The sequence below is a fragment of the Echiichthys vipera genome (genome assembly GCF_963691815.1).
Source record: "Echiichthys vipera genome assembly, chromosome: 10".
NCBI lineage: Eukaryota > Metazoa > Chordata > Actinopteri > Perciformes > Trachinidae > Echiichthys > Echiichthys vipera.
This window is the reverse complement of record NC_139835.1, coordinates 13067842-13085489: the sequence shown is the minus strand read 5'-3', so window position 1 is coordinate 13085489 and position 17648 is coordinate 13067842. Positions and strand designations below refer to the sequence as shown.

Sequence of the window (17648 nt, the reverse complement as noted above, 5' to 3'; positions counted from 1 at the left end):
CACAATATAGAAAACATATTTACTGCACAAAGATATAGTGTATACACAAAGGAATTCATGATTACGTTTAAAAGCACAATGATGATAAAAATAAAAGATAACAGAGAATAATTACATCTCTCACAGATGACACCATTCTCGGATCCTGATAATTTGTGATTTTTATCTGGTTAATTGTCTGTCAAGTTACTATTTATCAAAGAGTGATTTCAAACAATAGTTGTTCAAGCCTTTATTATATAGGACAGACAGGAAATGGGGTGAGAGAGAGAGGGGGAGACATGCAGCAAAGGGCCACAGGTCAGAGTCAAACCCATGGCCACTGCCTCGAGGACCTTCAGTCTCTTTACATGGGGCGACTGCTCTAACCACTCAGCCACCGGCCGCCCCTAAACAATAGTTGTTGATCATATCACCCAATAATGAAAGCATTTGAACTTGCCTCTTTGCCGAGTATTCAAATCTGAGTGTCTGTGGCGACATTCCCTCGCTACATTCAAATGCACCGCAAGGTTAGTGCGTTTCTTGCCTCATTCAGCAACTTCTGACATGTAAAAGTGCAATGAAACGGTACGTTCAAGTCTGAATTTTGAGTCAGTGTCTGACCAGTGCAGTAGCATTTCATTACTGCTGATTGCTTACATCTTACCTCCAAAGCGGCCGCTAGAAACAACACATCTCAATTCTTACAAATTACAACTTTAATACTGCCTTTAAATCCTACTCTCACCTAATCAAAGAGCAGATACTCAGTGGCTTGATCCGGCCTTAAAAATTTGCTTAGGCCAGAGATAATCAACCTCTGCAAAATGGCAGGAGGTCAGGAGCCAGTTAACAAACACATATAATATGAATAAACACAAAAATGCCCATCTTTCTTTGAAATTCTTTAATTTTTAAAACTGGTCAAGTCTATGCAATAGTGTCTCTACAATCTACTTTGGGGATCCTACCCTGGCACTTTTGTTTGACTTATTTTTTATTTGTTTTTGTTGAAATCTGGCACCTTCTTCAACCACCATTAAAAGTACAAAAAATAAATAATTCATTCATTCATTTTTTTAAAACACATTTAAAAACATTTTAGTTATGAATGATACTATTTACAGTTGTAGACTGTTTTGTCTCCATCACTATATTTCAACAATATAACATTGCACACTTTTTTTATTCTTTACCTCTGAGCTGCAGCCAATGACAACTCCTCCTGCTGATGTGACCCAACTATAAGTTTCCATGACCAGCACTGTGCAGTGGTAAGTGTTTGGACACGTAATGGCCAACAGAACAGAGTTATGGCTCACAATGAATATTTTGACCTTTTTACAACATTGTATCTGCATTTCTAAATGCTGTTTATAACTTTGACAGGTTTGGTTCTGGAGGATTATTGCAAAATGAGTAATACATCTACTATACTTGTTTTTTCACTGTCTGGCTTCAGTGCCACTACCAACTACAGAATCACACTTTTCTCTCTAACATTATTATGTTATTTTCTAATTGTTGTGGTAAATGTATCTCTCATTTTAGTCATAATATTTGATAAAAACTTACATGAACCCATGTATGTTTTTTTGTGTAATCTGTGCATCAATGGACTTTACGGGACTGTAGCATTTTATCCTAAATTTGTCTTTGATCTTATGTCTGATACTCAAGTAATATCATATGTTGGATGCCTTTTGCAAGTCTATGTTATATATACGTATGCCACAGTTGATTTCTCTGTTTTAGCTCTTATGGCCTATGACAGATATGTGGCTATTTGTCGACCTCTGGAGTATCACTCTATTATGTCTGTGAAAAGGACTGCTGTGTTAATTGGTTTTGCTTGGCTTGTACCTTTCGTCTGTGAGGTTATGGTTATTACTCTGACATCTACACTGAAATTATGTGGCTCCAACATAGATAAACTCTATTGTGAGAACTGGTCAATTGTTAAACTTGCTTGTAGTTCAACGGCAGCAAACAACATTGTAGGATTGATTGTTATTGCTTTCTATTGTGCACATGTCCTCTTCATTGTGTGCTCATATGTACGGTTGGTAAAATCAGCTTTAAAAACCAAAGAGGGCAGGAGAAAGTTTTCACAGACATGTGTGCCACATTTATTGTGTCTGCTTAATGTCACAGCTGCTTTGCTTTTTGACACAATGTACTCTAGATATGGTACAACATCTGTGCCGCAGAGTGTTAGGAACTTCATGGCTGTACAGTTTCTCATGATGCCCCCTATTCTCAACCCTATTATCTATGGAATGATCCTAACTAAAATTCGATACAGAATGGCAACTTTGTGTTTGGTCGCAGGTCAGAGATTTAAATTGAAATTCAAGATTTAATTTTGAGAAGCAGGATACTGTCCTGTCCAAAATCACATACTGGTCTGGGCTCTGTATACAGAGTAAGTAGGCATCCATCCTGTACATTATATTATATCATACTATTACAAACAGGGAGATCACTCACTCTCCTTCACAGGACCAGAGCTCAAAGGAAAAACTGTTTAAAGCAGGCCAGCATAATAAAATCTATTGTAATCCCAGTTTAAAAACTCTAAATGGACGGAATACTTTATCTTAAACTGAAAGCTGACCATCCATTAGGCTCACTTCAGTTTCTGCTGTATGAATAATCTGGGAAATATGTTATATATCTATATCTATTGTTGTCTACTCACATGTAGCGCTCAGTAAAAGTCCTGTCTTTGTGTACATCATCTGATTCAACCTGTTTTCAACTTTTATTGGCATACTAAATACTGATAATAAAGGTGTAATAAAAGAGTCAGTGCCTGTGACCATTATTTTATTTACATTTTAAAGACATGATGTCAGTTTGATATACGCATATGTATGAAAATGTATTTACACTTGCTTTTACTAATTTTGACTTGTGCTGCGGTGTAAGCAGTCTCTGGCAACAGCCCTTCACCATCTGATTTTTTTAATGCATACATGTTCGGTCTCCTCTGTCCTTTTCATGAAGGCAGCCAAAATTATGCTGAAATCAATAAGTTTTCTCTGTACTTTTCTACACGTATGATCAAACACATGGAGCACTGAGCTTGTATTATGTTTATGATATTATGAGAGTGTTTAGCATGAAAGACAACTGTACACATAGACCAGTAGATATTATATGTTTTCATAATGTTCAGCATGAGCTAAAAGCTTTGCTTTACAAACTGTTACAAACCATTTGGTCATGTTTCTCATTTTGTAAAACACATGGGGTACACAAAATAACTGAAGCAGTATAATGTATTCCAGTATACATACAATTTTATATTTGTTACATTAGATCAGATCAGTCCGTAGAAGAAACTGAAGTAAAGACTGATATCCTAGGGCTCTGACTTCTAGCTGTTATATGGTGAACTTTTAGTTTAAAAGGTTATAATGTGGCATTAAAGTACACAGTCGTGTGTGTGTGTGTGTGTGTGTGTGTGTGTGTGTGTGTTTGTGTGTGTGTGTGTTTGTGTGTGTGTGTGCATGTGTGTGTATTGCATCAGAGGGATGAATGGCCAGCAATTTGCAATCATAATGATGAAATACATGTGACGTAATTACCAATCTCTGACTGACTTGCATATTGTTACCAAGCTGATGAAAGGCTGTTGCACTGGGTATCATTACTGTGGCCTCCCTGGTGAGTCTCAGTGAAAAACAACAGACCCCCAGGGAACAGGGATGGCTACAGCCAGCTAATAATGATCCAATGGTCAGTGTATGGACTTGATTTGATGCTTTGTATAATTACACAAACATTTAAAGAATTCAGAATGTCATGTTTTAGAGTCTGACAGTATTGTTATTCTCATTTAACAGTTACTTTATCTGTTGACATCAAACATTGTGAAAGAGCTTTGCTTCAATCATGAGTCCCACAGAGGGGATACTGAGCTGAAGGAGTTCCATAGAGTACATACCGTAATTATGGTAGAAGTGGTCAACAGGTCATTAACTCCACTCCTCTGAGAGCAATTAACACCACTCTGGAGAGTTAGTCCAGTACTAATGCACACAAACAGGCTCTGCCAGTATCCTTTGACTTCAACTTACCCACTAAAACCAGAAATAAACTCATTAAACCAAATTAATGTCCTATTTTACTTTAAGTTCAGTATATTCTGATGTTATATTTTGTTATATGATCTCATATTCTATTGTCTTCATTAGTCTGGCTTCAAAAGCCATTAACAATTATTTGCAATTGTATAATGCAATCAGGAAAATGCCACCATAAATGATGGCCTTAAAATGTCCATAGAGGTAATTCAAATGCTCTCAGACACAATGTCAAGGTAACATCACAAGCATCTTTATTTCAGATTACTTATAATAAGCTAAATAAGCATTTTATTTTGATTTGTCTCATTTTCACTTTACAAAATTTTCGAGTAATAGATGGACATGATGATGATAGCTTTGCGTAATTTAAAAAGGTATACAAGACCTTTTCATTCATTCATTCATCTTCAACCGCTTATCCCGGGGTCGGGGTCGCGGGGGCGCTGGAGCCGATCCCAGCTGACATCGAGCGTGAGGCGGGGTACACCCTGGACAGGACGCCAGTCTATCACAGGGCACATAGAGACGCACAGAGACAGACAACCATTCACACCGACGGACAATTTTAGACTCATCAATTAACCTAACACGTGTATGTTTTTGGACTGTGGGAGGAAACCGGAGTACCCGGAGAAAAACCTCGGCCGAGGTCGGGATGCGAACCTGTGACCTTCTTGCTGTGAGGCGACAGAGCTTTATTTTATTTGTTTGCAAACTGTAAATACATTGATCAATACTGTATACTGTATTCATAAGTATTCATGTTAAGTTCTCTGTAAGAAATAAATGTAATTCATTTTTCATCATGTGGATATCACATGCACTATGACTATATTGAATTGATATCTGATCAATATTGATATCAACTCAAACACTCCTCTTTCTAGATATATAGACCCTAACAGTAGAAAAACACATGGAAGTTTCCACTCCCAACACAGACAGACATCGGTATACTGTATTACGATAGATTATACTATATGGCAGTGGTTCCCAAACTTTTACTATTGTGTACCCCTTTTAGACATTCAGCTTCCACCTTTGACAAATGGACTTCGCAGTTGCTCCTCAACACTGTGCAGTGTTATTTATTATTTGAACACCAGAGGGCGACTACTGTTTTTATGCACTGGCACTGTGACTGGAGATTTCAGACTATTTATCATTGCATGTCTATTTATAGGTCATTTTTCATATTTAATGGGACTGTTAAAAATACAAATCACATATTTTTCTTTTGTACCCCTCTATCACTTTGCATACCCCATGGTTTACGTATAACTCAGTTTGGGAACCTGTGCTCTATACTGTTGTATACACAATATTTCCCAGAGTACACTAATTCTTTCTAAAGAAAACATAGATATATTAGTAGTAGATAAGGCAACATTTGTTCAAGTAAATTTGAGTGTTCTTGTTTTGACTGTCATTCTCCCAACCCAATTGTTAGACCATAATAAACAGATTAGTTTAAACCCATAAAAATAAATACTGTTTTTTTATTCCAAGAAAACAATAAATCAAGTTAAGGACTTATGTGAGGACCTTGAAACTGATTAGGAGGCAAATTTTGCATTGCACCATGTGCAGTGGGTCTTGAGCCAACTCATCTGTAACTGGGCAGAACAAAGCTAAAGTTGATATGGACAATGTTTCTGTAGCTTAGTTCAATTTCAAGTAGCAGCAGTCCCCAAACATTTTAAACAAGGTCTGTGTTATAAAAGTGTGGTTTTTTTGTTCAGATGAACGATGTTAGGTCTGTCTCAGTGGTGTAAGTCCCAGAGGAAAAAAAAAAAAGCGAAATGCCGATCAATTGCTTGATCAGACATGTCTTTAGATTATACTGCCTGGTTTTGAAGTCGATCCTGTTAAATCCCTAGCAGTAGTTCTTTAAAGGACGACACATGCAAATGTGCGAAAATGGTTATAAAATCTGAATTTATGTCAGTCCTGGGGAAGGGACTGTAATTTAATGTTTGCCAGGGATGTAGGTGTGTTCAGGTCGGGACTCTTGTCAACTTGTCTTGTTTGGTGATATGAATACATTGGCGCCACGCCCATACAGTGCAGTTAAAACGCAAACACAGAGTGTTGTTTGATCACACATGTCTAAAGATTGTACTAACCAATTTTGAAGTTGATCGTTTTAAATCTCTAGGAGGAGTTTTTAAAAGTATAAAGACATGGGATAGTGTTCAGGGCAGGACTCTTATTAATCATTAGAAATTTTAAAGAGATTCGGCATTATATGGTGATGTTTCAACAACTTCCTGTTTTTATAGCGAGACGCGGAACATTGGCACCTTTCATCATCCACACGGTAAAGTTAAAACGCAAACGCCAAATACCGTTTGATCAGACATGTGTTTAGATGGTACTGAATGGTTTTGATGTTGATCATGTTAAATGTCTCGGAGGAGTTTGTTTAAGTACGACAAGTGAAAAAGTGTAAAAATGGCCATACAATTCAAAATGGCTGCCTTTTGGATTAGTTATGTATGCCTTCTGATTTTCATACATTTACGCCAATCTGGGAGTCTGGGCTGTTTTCTAGGGGGCGCTAGCGAGTCGATTTGCCCCTCCCATTTCTGAAACCAATGATATACGTAGATTTTCACCACCCCTGAATTATGTGCGAAGATGGTGAGTTTTTGAATATGGTAAAGCCTCCAAAGACGCAATTCATTTGGACATAAAAAAAACCCTGAATCATATACATTTCAAAAGAGCCTCTGCCGGAGCTCTGGCCCTAAATATATCTGAATAAAAAGGGATCCATGGATACCCACAAGTCTCCAATTTACAGACCCCTAAATTTCTGCAACAAACTATAAGACATAATAGAGCACAGGAATGGACGATAATAAATGAATAACATCATGTTATAAAGCTTTATACACTCTAAAGTGTAGAGTCTAAACTTTCGATATTGAATAGGCGCCCTACCAAAATTCAATATGTATTACAAATTCATGACTAGAAGATCTTGACACACAGTGCTGCCTCTGAAATAAATGTTCAGGTTCCCAGCTTTCAGATGATGTACACAGCTTCTGTGTGGCATCTGTTGACCTGCTATCTCCCCCTGAACTTCAACTGTCCCTTACCCAATCTTAAGAAAGGGGACGACTGCTAAAGTTCAAGAAAAAAAGAATATTTGAGGAATTAAGTTTTTTGTGGCTGTGTCTATTTTTTTTTTTTTAAGTGCAATATGTTCAAGTAATTTAGATGTAATCCCAATTTTCAGACTACATTTCATTCATTTGTAATCGTATGGATTGTGTTACAAATTGCAAAAAAGAATGTGTATTCAGTAACCAACTGTATTTCAAAGTTATCTGACCCAACCCCCCACATCCAAATGTCACATCACTGATTGGAAGTTTGAAGCCCGTGTACATGATGTAATTGAGATAATATAAACAGCTGGTAACACATTATGTACAGGAGTAGGGAGACGCAAGGCAGAATGCACCTTTTTTCTTATCTGTGCAGTGCTAGATGACTTTTAAAAAACTATTATGATGGATAATGTTTCAGCTATCACTATGTTTACTCTGTCTGGCTTAAGTAGGTCTACAAACTACAGAATTGTTCTCTTTGTTCTTACTTTATTATGTTACTCTGGGATTTGGCTGGTTAATTTGACCATTATTGTGACAATAATTGTGGACAAAAAGCTTCATGAACCAATGTATATCTTCCTCTGTAACCTGTGCATTAATGGACTTTATGGCACAGCAGGCTTTTACCCCAAATTCCTCAACGATCTTTTGTCTTCCTCTCATGTAATCTCTTATGTTGGATGTCTTCTGCAGGGTTTTGTGTTACACTCCTCAGCTTCTGCGGATTTCTCTCTTCTAGCTCTAATGGCCTATGACAGGTATGTGGCCATATGTCGCCCTCTGGTGTACCACTCTGTGATGACTAAACAGAGAGTTGGTGTTTTAGTGTTTATTGCTTGGCTTATACCATTTTACCTGTTGTTCATGAGCACAATAACAACAGCTACATTAACGTTATGTGGCTCACACATACCAAAGATCTACTGTGTTAATTGGTTAGTTTCTAATCTGGCCTGTTCTTTCTCCATATCAAAAATTGTTATTCCAGCTTTTAATTATACTTTTTATTTTTGCCATTGTGTGTTTGTTTGTTGGTCATATATATATGTGGTCAAAACATGCCTAACATCCAAAGAAAACAGAAGCAAATTTATGCAAACATGTGTACCACATTTATTTTCTTTGATAGTTGTTGTTGGATCTTTGCTTTTTGATTTGCTGTACATGCGATTTGGCTCTCAAAACTTATCAGAAAGTGCACAAAATTTCATGGCGATGGAATTTCTCCTTATTCCTCCAATTATCAATCCACTGATATATGGTTTCAAATTGAGAGGAATAAGAAACAAAATTAAAAATGTTTTGTTTGGTAAAAGTTCAGTTTGTGAATTACAGAGTTAGTCAGCACACAGAAAACAAACTGTTTGCATACTTGTGATTTGAGAGAAATGTCCAATACGTTTAACATTTTTTTTAAATCATTAGACAATGTGACATTTATACATAACCATCATTCCAAGTTCAACACAGCAAACAGCACTACCAGAACTAAAGAAAACTATCCAGGGAAAAGTCTGTGGCATGGAAAACTGTTTTCTCACATTAAATATGTTTTCAACTACCTGTGACTTTCAATAAATCTGTACCTAATCATAAAACATATGCCTTGTTTCACATATTAATTATATATTTTTTGCATGATTTGTGAAGGGTGGCAGCACTGTCGCCTCACAGCAAGAGTGCTCCCGGTTTGAATCCGGGCTGGGGCCCTTCTGTGTGGAGTTTGCATGTTCTCCCCGTGCCTGCGTGGGTTTCCTCCAGGTTCTCCGGTTTACTTCCACAGTCCAAAGACGTGCACGTGTTAGGTTCATTGATGACTCTAAAAATTGCCTGTAGGTGTGAATGGTTGTCTGTCTCTGTGTCTCTATGTGCCCTGTGATAGATTGGCGTCCTGTCCAGGGTGTACCCCGCCTCACGCCCAGCTGGGATCGGCTTCAGCCCCCCGCGACCACGATAGGGACAAGCGGTTGAAGATGGATGAATGAATTAATGAAAGAAAGAAAGAGTGTGAGTTACTCTTCATAGAAAAAAATGCATTCAAATGTACTCCGAAATTCTGAGCTAATATCGGAAACAGTGATTTATTTACAGTGTAGAATAAAATATCAACATATTCAAACTTATGGGCAGAGGGGTAGAAGTTGTGTTTTGTACTCATCTTCAACAACATGTGCTGTGAAACTGTCTCACATTGTTTATAAACGCTAGAAATAAGTACCTTTTGAAAGTTGTAACCTTTTCCCCTCTCCCCTGAAATCCTTCCGATGGATTGAAGTAAACATAGATATTGTTTTAAATATCAAAAAGAAATTACGACATTGGTCCTTCAGGCGGTTTAATAAAATACAATGATCAACCGTATCACAGTGGCACTGAGGTCTAAAAAAGTTTTAAAAAGCACATTTACTACAGTCTAAAGACAATATGAGGTCATTTGAGACTATGAGGAGGGCAGATTCTGTGCTATGACGAGCCCTGAAGTCTGATTTGAATTCCTACTAGATTTTGTTTTTGTCTAGCTAGGGGGCGGCAGTAGCTCAGTCCATAGGTGACTTGGCTGGGAACCGTAGGGTCGCTGGTTCAAGTCCCTGTGTGGACCATGTATGGAGCGAGGACTGGTGGCTGGAGAGGTGCCAGTTCATCTCCTGGGCACTGCCGAGGTGCTGTTGAGTAAGGCACCAAACCCCCAACTGCTCGGGGCGCTGGTCACTGGCAGCCCCCTCGCTCTAACATCTCTCCTCAATTGCATGTATAGGTCCTGTCTGTGCATGTGTGTATTTCGGGCCTGTGTGTGTAACATGTATGATAATAAAATTGAAAATTGAATAAAGTAATTCTTCTTCTTCTTCTTCTTCTAAGACCGAAGTTGTTTGTATACATTGTAGAATAAACTCCACACCTATCTTATGTTGATAATATGTTATTAAAGTAGTAAAATGCATTCCGGCTTCTGTGTTGTGACTTGGTTGCTTTGATTTGTTGTACATGTAGTTGGCTCAAAAAAGTGTTTTATTCCAATAGGATGTCTTCTTATCTTTCCATTCTTCAATCCCTTTCTATGGTTTCAAATAGCACCAAATAAGCAGAATTAAACAGTTTATGTGTGCTAAATATCTTTAGAATATCTGTGGTGAGTGATGAAGAAAACTTGCACTAATAAATGATCCTTCCAGATGATAAATAGAGAAAATAACCCAAAGAGCCTCAGTTGTCCTTACAAGAATATATGGTTTAATAACACACATCTGATCAGAGAAGCTTCTGGCACATGTGTACATGATCATGGACACCAGCAAAGTTGAAGAGTCCCAAAAGTGCATGACATAAGAGTGCAACAATCTCATCTGTTATAATATATATATATACATATATATACATAATAATAATAATAATAATAATAAAACAAACAAACCCTTGTAAGCATTTTTAAGAGGACATAGACATCTCCCCACTCACACATGTAAACCCACATATTTAACATATCATAGCACATTATATTAGAATTTTCTCCAACAGTTAGAACAAAAGTTGTAATATTGTAACCACAATTCTATAAACACAGACAGAGACCCTCCAGTTGATGAATACAGAATGACTCAAAGAGCCTCAGTTGTCCTTACATGAATATATGGTTTAATAGATAAATCTGATGCTGCATCGGCACATTCATAACCAAATGCTTCAAGGAACAAAGTGCCCTCACCTCTTGTAGACAAAGAGCGAGCTATTTCAAGGCCAAAGGACCTGTTATCTGTTTAAGCACCAGAATAATAAAACAAAACCTTGTGCACACATTTCAGAGCAGACACACAGTATTTCACTCATATATGTAAAGCCCAGAATTAAGATATCATCGCACATTATATTTCTTCAACACCACTGTCTGCTATACTACACCCTCACCCTAGGGCTCCACCTGAGCGAATAGAACTAGGGTTACAATATCATAATCTTTAACCTATCTCACACAACCTCCATCCTCTACTGGACTCTATGGGTAAAGTGGGTGGAGCCAGATGAATGAACGCCCTGTTGCAACATAACATCGACCCAACCACACTGGCCCGAACCAGCTTAAGGCCAGATGCAGTGGCCCTCCTACCCCTGCATAACCTGAGCCGCCACAGCTGACAAGTTGGGGGCCCAAGTCAACCCGGACAGTATGCAACTACACTGAATAGAGCCACGGGGTCAAAAGACAATCAAAAGTCACAACGCTAACCGCATTCCCCGAGTCATTAAGTAGCACATGAACATGTGGGTGTAACAGGCACTGAGGGGAGCCAGGTGCAACACAACTGACATACGACCAGCCCTTTTCATCAGAGCTGTGTCGTTCCAGTAGACCCCAACTCTCCTTTGGGGGAGGGTAAAATGTAAAAGGATAAACAATTGTAAAACTTTTTGTAAGCTGATTTTGTTCTGCTTAATGATGCTGCTATAGGCCTAGTCTGCCGGGGGATAATAGTGTTCCTGATACTCTAAGCTTCTCTCCTCTCCGTCTCTATCATTCATGTCTCAGCAATGCATGTTACTAATTCAACTTCTTCCCCGGAGTTATTTGTGCTTTGTCGTCTCGCAGGTCTCTGCTGATCATGGTGGTGCCTGCTGCCCCGACCCTGCTGCTGCTATTGTTACTATTACTCATATGTACTATCATTAGTCTTATAAATAAATAATAATTTTAATAATAATAATAATAATAATACAATTTGTGGCCATGAAAACACCATCAGTGGTTAGTCTCACTGTATTGCAGCTGTTATTACCGCTACTCTACTCATAACTGATCATATTTGCCACCATAGTTATTATCATTTTCATATTCTATCAACTTAGCTGTGCTTGTTTCTACTATTCTACTTTATTAACTGCCATAACATGTAAGTCATATTCACATTACTATAGATATTATTATAGTTACTGTTACTTTTGTGGTTGCTTGCATCTCTGGGACTGTCTCTCCGTCGGTCTTTGTGTCTGTCTCTGTCTCTCTGTCTGTCTTTGCCTCTCTGTCCATCTGTCTGTCTCGTCTCTCTTTCTCTCTCCTTTTCTTCCTCCCCAACCGGTGCAGACAGATGTCCGTCCTCCATAGAACTGGGTTTGTTCGACGTTCCTCCCTGTTATAGGGAAGGTTTTCGTTGCCACCGTACTCTACGGGGGAATTGTTGGGTCTATGTAAATCATAAATAAGTCAGAGTGTGTTCTATACCTACTATGTAAATTGTAAATTGAGATAACTTTTGTTATGAATTGGCACTGTAAATATAATATAATTGAATTGAATTGAATTGAATTGAAATGGAGGCATGGACACTATATCTGATTGGAGTTATATAAGCTGAGAATGACTGAAATGAATACTAAATTAAACAGCTATCACATATTTCTTATCTTTCCATTGGAATGTTAAAGCAACATAACTTAAATCCTATTTTCACCATAAGTTACGTGAGTTCATTCACCCATGTCAGCTGTTAGTTTTTAAAGATTTCTGTCAGTTCCCCAGGGGTTATATGTGGCATCTCTGTAAGGAGGATTCCACCTCATCAATTAATTTTTTTAATTTGTAATAATTCTTCATAATCATGATCATACTACACTGACTAGAGCATCTTCGCAAGCTTGTCTCCTGTGTAGAGATCGGTAAGAGAAAAAATAATCCTCACGGCTAAACTCGGGAGTAAGTTGCACACGCCAGTCCACTGCACCACAGTGACTGCAGCCACAACAGGGGGTATATCCGTTAATCAACGGTGCTATGCCAGGTGAGGTGTGCTGTCTGACAACATCATGCGACTAAAGCGTCCCTGAATAGACAGAACACTGTGATTAAAGGGCTGAGTGGTTTATAACGTCTGTGATTGCATCTTGCTATGTGTATGCTAATTTCAGTGGGTGAATGTGCGCTTTTTATTGGAGGCGAGTATTACCCATAGAGTCCAGTAGAGGGCGGAGCCTGCAAGCGATAGAACTAGCAATGTGTAATCAGCAGAAATAACGTTTTTTAATGCAGAAGTTCAAAGAAATATACTGAAACATACAGAAAGCATTTTTGAAGTACAGTTACTTCCTCTTACTTCATCTTCTTATCCCTCTCATGAATAAATAAAACAGTTAAATAGAATAAAATAAAATAAATTATATTTCTATAGCAGTGTTTTTGTCTGTGTCTTACCTTACATAAATGTGCTCAACAGCTTTTTTAACATTAATGTTGTGAGGTTGTGAATTGTATATGAATGGATCAATCAGACTTTTTGGTCGCAATACTTTAGGTATCTGCCAATTTAGTTGGGTTTAAAGATTTTCTGTAACAATAACTGCAATCTTTTCTGTGTTGTAATTTGGGCCGCCTCCGTTTTATTCCAGTTCACTGATTGGATTGTCCCAGTACTTGGCAGTTCATTATCTGCATAAAATGATATAAGCATGACTTTAGGCTGCTGGACAGACACAGAGCTATAGGTCCTCATTAGTACGGTTTACAAATGCAATCTATTCTCTATCTATTCTCTAGGTAAACTATTATGATGGATAATGTTTCAGCTATCACTATGTTTACTCTGTCAGGCTTAAGTAGGTCTACAAACTACAGAATTGTTCTCTTTGTTCTTACTTTATTATGTTACTCTGTGATTTGGCTGGTTAATTTGACCATTATTGTGACAGTAATTGTTGACAAAAAGCTTCATGAACCAATGTATATCTTCCTCTGTAACCTGTGCATTAATGGACTTTATGGCACATCAGGCTTTTACCCCAAATTCCTCAAGGATCTTTTGTCTTCCTCTCATGTAATCTCTTATGTTGGATGTCTTCTGCAGGGTTTTGTGTTACACTCCTCAGGTACTGCTGAACTCTCTCTTCTAGTGCTAATGACTTATGACAGGTATGTGGCTATATGTCGCCCTCTGGTGTACCACTCTGTGATGACAAAACAGAGAGTTGGTGTTTTAGTGTTTATTGCTTGGCTTATACCCATGTTTTTGGTGTTTATGGGTACAATCACAACATCGAAAGTGAGGTTATGCGGCTCACACATACCAAAGATTTACTGTATTAATTTTCTGATTGGTAAACTGGCTTGTTCTGTCTCAATAGCAAACATTGTTATTCCAGCTTTTAATTATACATTTTACTGTGGCCATTTTGCTGTTATTATATGGTCTTATATATATATGATCAGAACATGCCTTACATCCAAAGAGGACAGGGAAAAGTTCATGCAAACATGTCTGCCACATGTAGTCTGTTTACTTACTTTCTTTGTGTGTATGTTTTTTGACTTGATATACGTTCGATTTGGGTCAAAAGAGATACCACAAAGTGTCCAGAATTTTATGGCAATAGAATTTCTCATTATTCCTCCAGTGATCAATCCCCTCATATATGGTTTCAAACTCACACAAATTAGAAATAGAATTATACAGTTTTTGTGTGTTAAACATCTCTAGACGTGTATACCTCATCATCTACAGTTGAGATCAAATTAGAGAACAAATTATTATTACTTGATTTATTCTGAAATATTGTTATTTTTTACTGTTCAGAATTTGATATAATATCTTCTGTGGCTATACCACTGCTGTACTAGCATGTTTTTTTAGTTTAAATAACCAAGGCACTTCAACAAAACCCTTTATTTTGTGAGAAAGCATTGAGCAAAATTAGAGAACAGTAACCACAGTGTCAGAAGAGAAAATTAAAAAAATGTTTATTAGAGCTATAGGATTCAAAAAAGAATAGGAAGGGTAGAGGCCACAGCTTTGAATGACTTCAGAACATCTGCGCCCACAGGACATCCCTAGTTTCTCACACTGCTCTGGTTTGATCTTGGTCCGTTCTTTTTGCAGTCGAATCAAGTATTTGTTCTCTAATTTTGTAAATCTTGTAAATGTTAACATTTAGTGTTAGTGATGAATGAAATAGTAAGCAAATGCCCCATTGGCTTAATTTTGTAATAAACTATTTAAAATGGCTACATTGTTTAATGATGAATGTTTTGTGTTGTGTTCTCTGACATCACATTACTTTATTTTTGGGTGATGAAGTTTTTCATTTTACACTTAAACCTACTTTCACTGTCATTTGGAGCAAACTGTTTCTGGCAGTTTTACAAACACACCTGTACAAATGTATCATGCATAATTCAAATGTTATTGTTTGCATTTTATGTCTTGTTTCAAATAATCATATTCTTTTTTTTAAATGCAAAGAAATCTATATTGACCCAAAGCAAGAAGGGAAAATGAATGTTTCACTAAATGACAACAGGTTTTTTTTGAACAGATTGGATTTTTAAAGTGAATTAAATAGAAATATAAGGTTATCATCTATTTTAGGTTGATCATTTCAAGAATCTCACTTTTATATTTGGGGGGGCATGGACCTCATTGAGGGCCGTTTCCAAAGCTACTCTTGAATATTTCGTATTATTATTAATTATATTATTAATAATATTTTGTTTCTGGATTATTCATTCACCTTCTCTGTAAGTCCTAAAAGGTAACAATACAACACAAACATATTAAAACACAACACCTCAAATATGTTATGAATTGTAGATGATTCATAGAATATTTCTTATCAGTTGAATTTCTGATTTATAAAACAGGAAACGTGTGTAACAGTCAGCTTATTTGTGCAACAAATCAGCAGCCAATTTACAGTAATAATAATACATTGAATTACATGCTCATTTCTTCTCAATCAAATTGGTGATGGGTTGTTTTGATAACAGATATCAATTGTTTAAAATATATATATATATAATCAAATATCCAAACAACCAAGCACCAATTTGGAAGAAATGTTCTCTTTGCTGTGTAGCCTTGAGTTTGAATTCCCAGGTGTTTTGTTGTTGTTGCCAAAGCTGTTGTAAAGGGAGAACAGACTTTGATGGGGGTGTAGCTACAGCACAGTGTGACCCAGTACTCTGTAACCATTAATGCCGTGTCATGGAGAAAGCATCATTTGGAGAAACAAGTGGGAAAACAAGTTATGTGATCATGGATAACGTTTCTGTTGTAAGAATATTCATTCTATCAGGTTTAAACGAGACAAATATTAACAGAGTAACTCTCTTCAAGTTCACTTTACTTTATTACGGTGTGATTTTGTTTGCCAATATCTCTGTCATCATGATCATTATATTAGATAAAAACCTGCATGAACCCATGTATATCTTATTGTGCAGTTTTTGCATTAATGGACTTTATGGGACGGCAGGTTTCTACCCCAAATTCCTCTTAGATCTGCTGTCTTCTTCTCAGCAGATCTCTTATGAAGGGTGTCTTTTACAGGCTTTTGTCATGTACTCCTTTGCTTGCTGTGATTTATCCATTCTCGCAGTTATGGCCTACGACAGATATCTGGCTATATGTCGACCACTGCACTACCACTGTGTCATGACTGTAGGTACTTTGTGTTAATTGGATTAAAAGTATGACTATCAAATAAAATATTTGAAAAAGAAAATTAATAAAGAAAAATTACTAAAAATGAATGACTTTCATTTATTAAAAACTCCACACGGAGAACCATTTAAATGTAGGGCCTTGTATCACATTCAGATTGAGATTGAGTATGCTCAATAAACTTATCGTTAATCAAGTAAATATTAGCTATCACCAATAATTATCAAAGATAATAATAAAAATTACTCTAGTTAAACCAGAGTTCCTCGTCATAGACGGAGTGACAACTAATATAAAAGTCTCATTAAATATATTAAACTACTAATTAAGGGATGAACACCGATAAATGTAAAAGTTACTCAGTTGAAGGATTTGAAAGTTCTTTTCTTAGTAGAAGCTGGCTCCTTCATCTTTGTGTAATATTAAAATAAACAGACATATTGTAAACACAAACATTTATTAACAAATTAATAAATGCAACAAACAAAACACAATAAACTAACTAAAGCTAACAGCAAATGTGTTTGTGTGTGCGTGTGTGTGTGTGTGTGTGCGCGCACGCATTTGTGTGTGTGTGTGTGTGTGTGCGTGTGTGTGCGTGTGTGTGTGTGTGTGTGTGTGGGTGTGTGTGAAACAAAGAGGAAGGTGTGGGCTTGGACCCCTGCAGGGATGATGTGAACATTTAAGTTACACAAAAGCCATTAGGCCTGGATCCAGCAGGAGAGCGTCGAGTTGAGTGTGGAGATTCCAAGAAAGAGTCCAAGGAAGAGGGGCCAAGAGAGAGAGTGGTCAGGAAGTGTCCCACAGGTTTATAGACACGGGTGATGTCATCAGCAGAGGTCAGGTCAGCCAATGGACTGACAGTTTGGGGGTCCCTTGGAGAGGGAACCAATGCCCCAGCTGTATTCCAGGCCCTTGTGAACGATGTCCTCCGTGACCAATTGAACCGCTCTACGTTCGTCGAGCATGTCCGCCACGTTCTTCAACGTCTACAGGAGAACCGGCTATTCGTCAAGGCCGAGAAATGC

At 37.4% G+C, this 17648-nt stretch overlaps 2 protein-coding genes across 2 annotated transcripts; both read left to right on the top strand.

The window, feature by feature from the left end:
- Window positions 1–1397: 1397 nt before the first annotated feature.
- Window positions 1398–2345, top strand: LOC310952406 (olfactory receptor 6N2-like; the record flags this gene model as incomplete). The annotated part of the gene is made up of 1 exon (XM_083921018.1): window positions 1398–2345. One exon carries the CDS (start codon window positions 1398–1400, stop codon window positions 2343–2345), a length of 948 nt encoding a protein of 315 aa, XP_083777144.1.
- A 5279-nt stretch (window positions 2346–7624) lies between these two features.
- Window positions 7625–14658, top strand: LOC310953243 (olfactory receptor 4P4-like; the record flags this gene model as incomplete). Its single annotated transcript, XM_083922205.1, has 3 exons — window positions 7625–7959; window positions 14094–14203; window positions 14519–14658. 3 exons carry the CDS (start codon window positions 7625–7627, stop codon window positions 14656–14658), a joined length of 585 nt encoding a protein of 194 aa, XP_083778331.1.
- Window positions 14659–17648: the final 2990 nt, after the last annotated feature.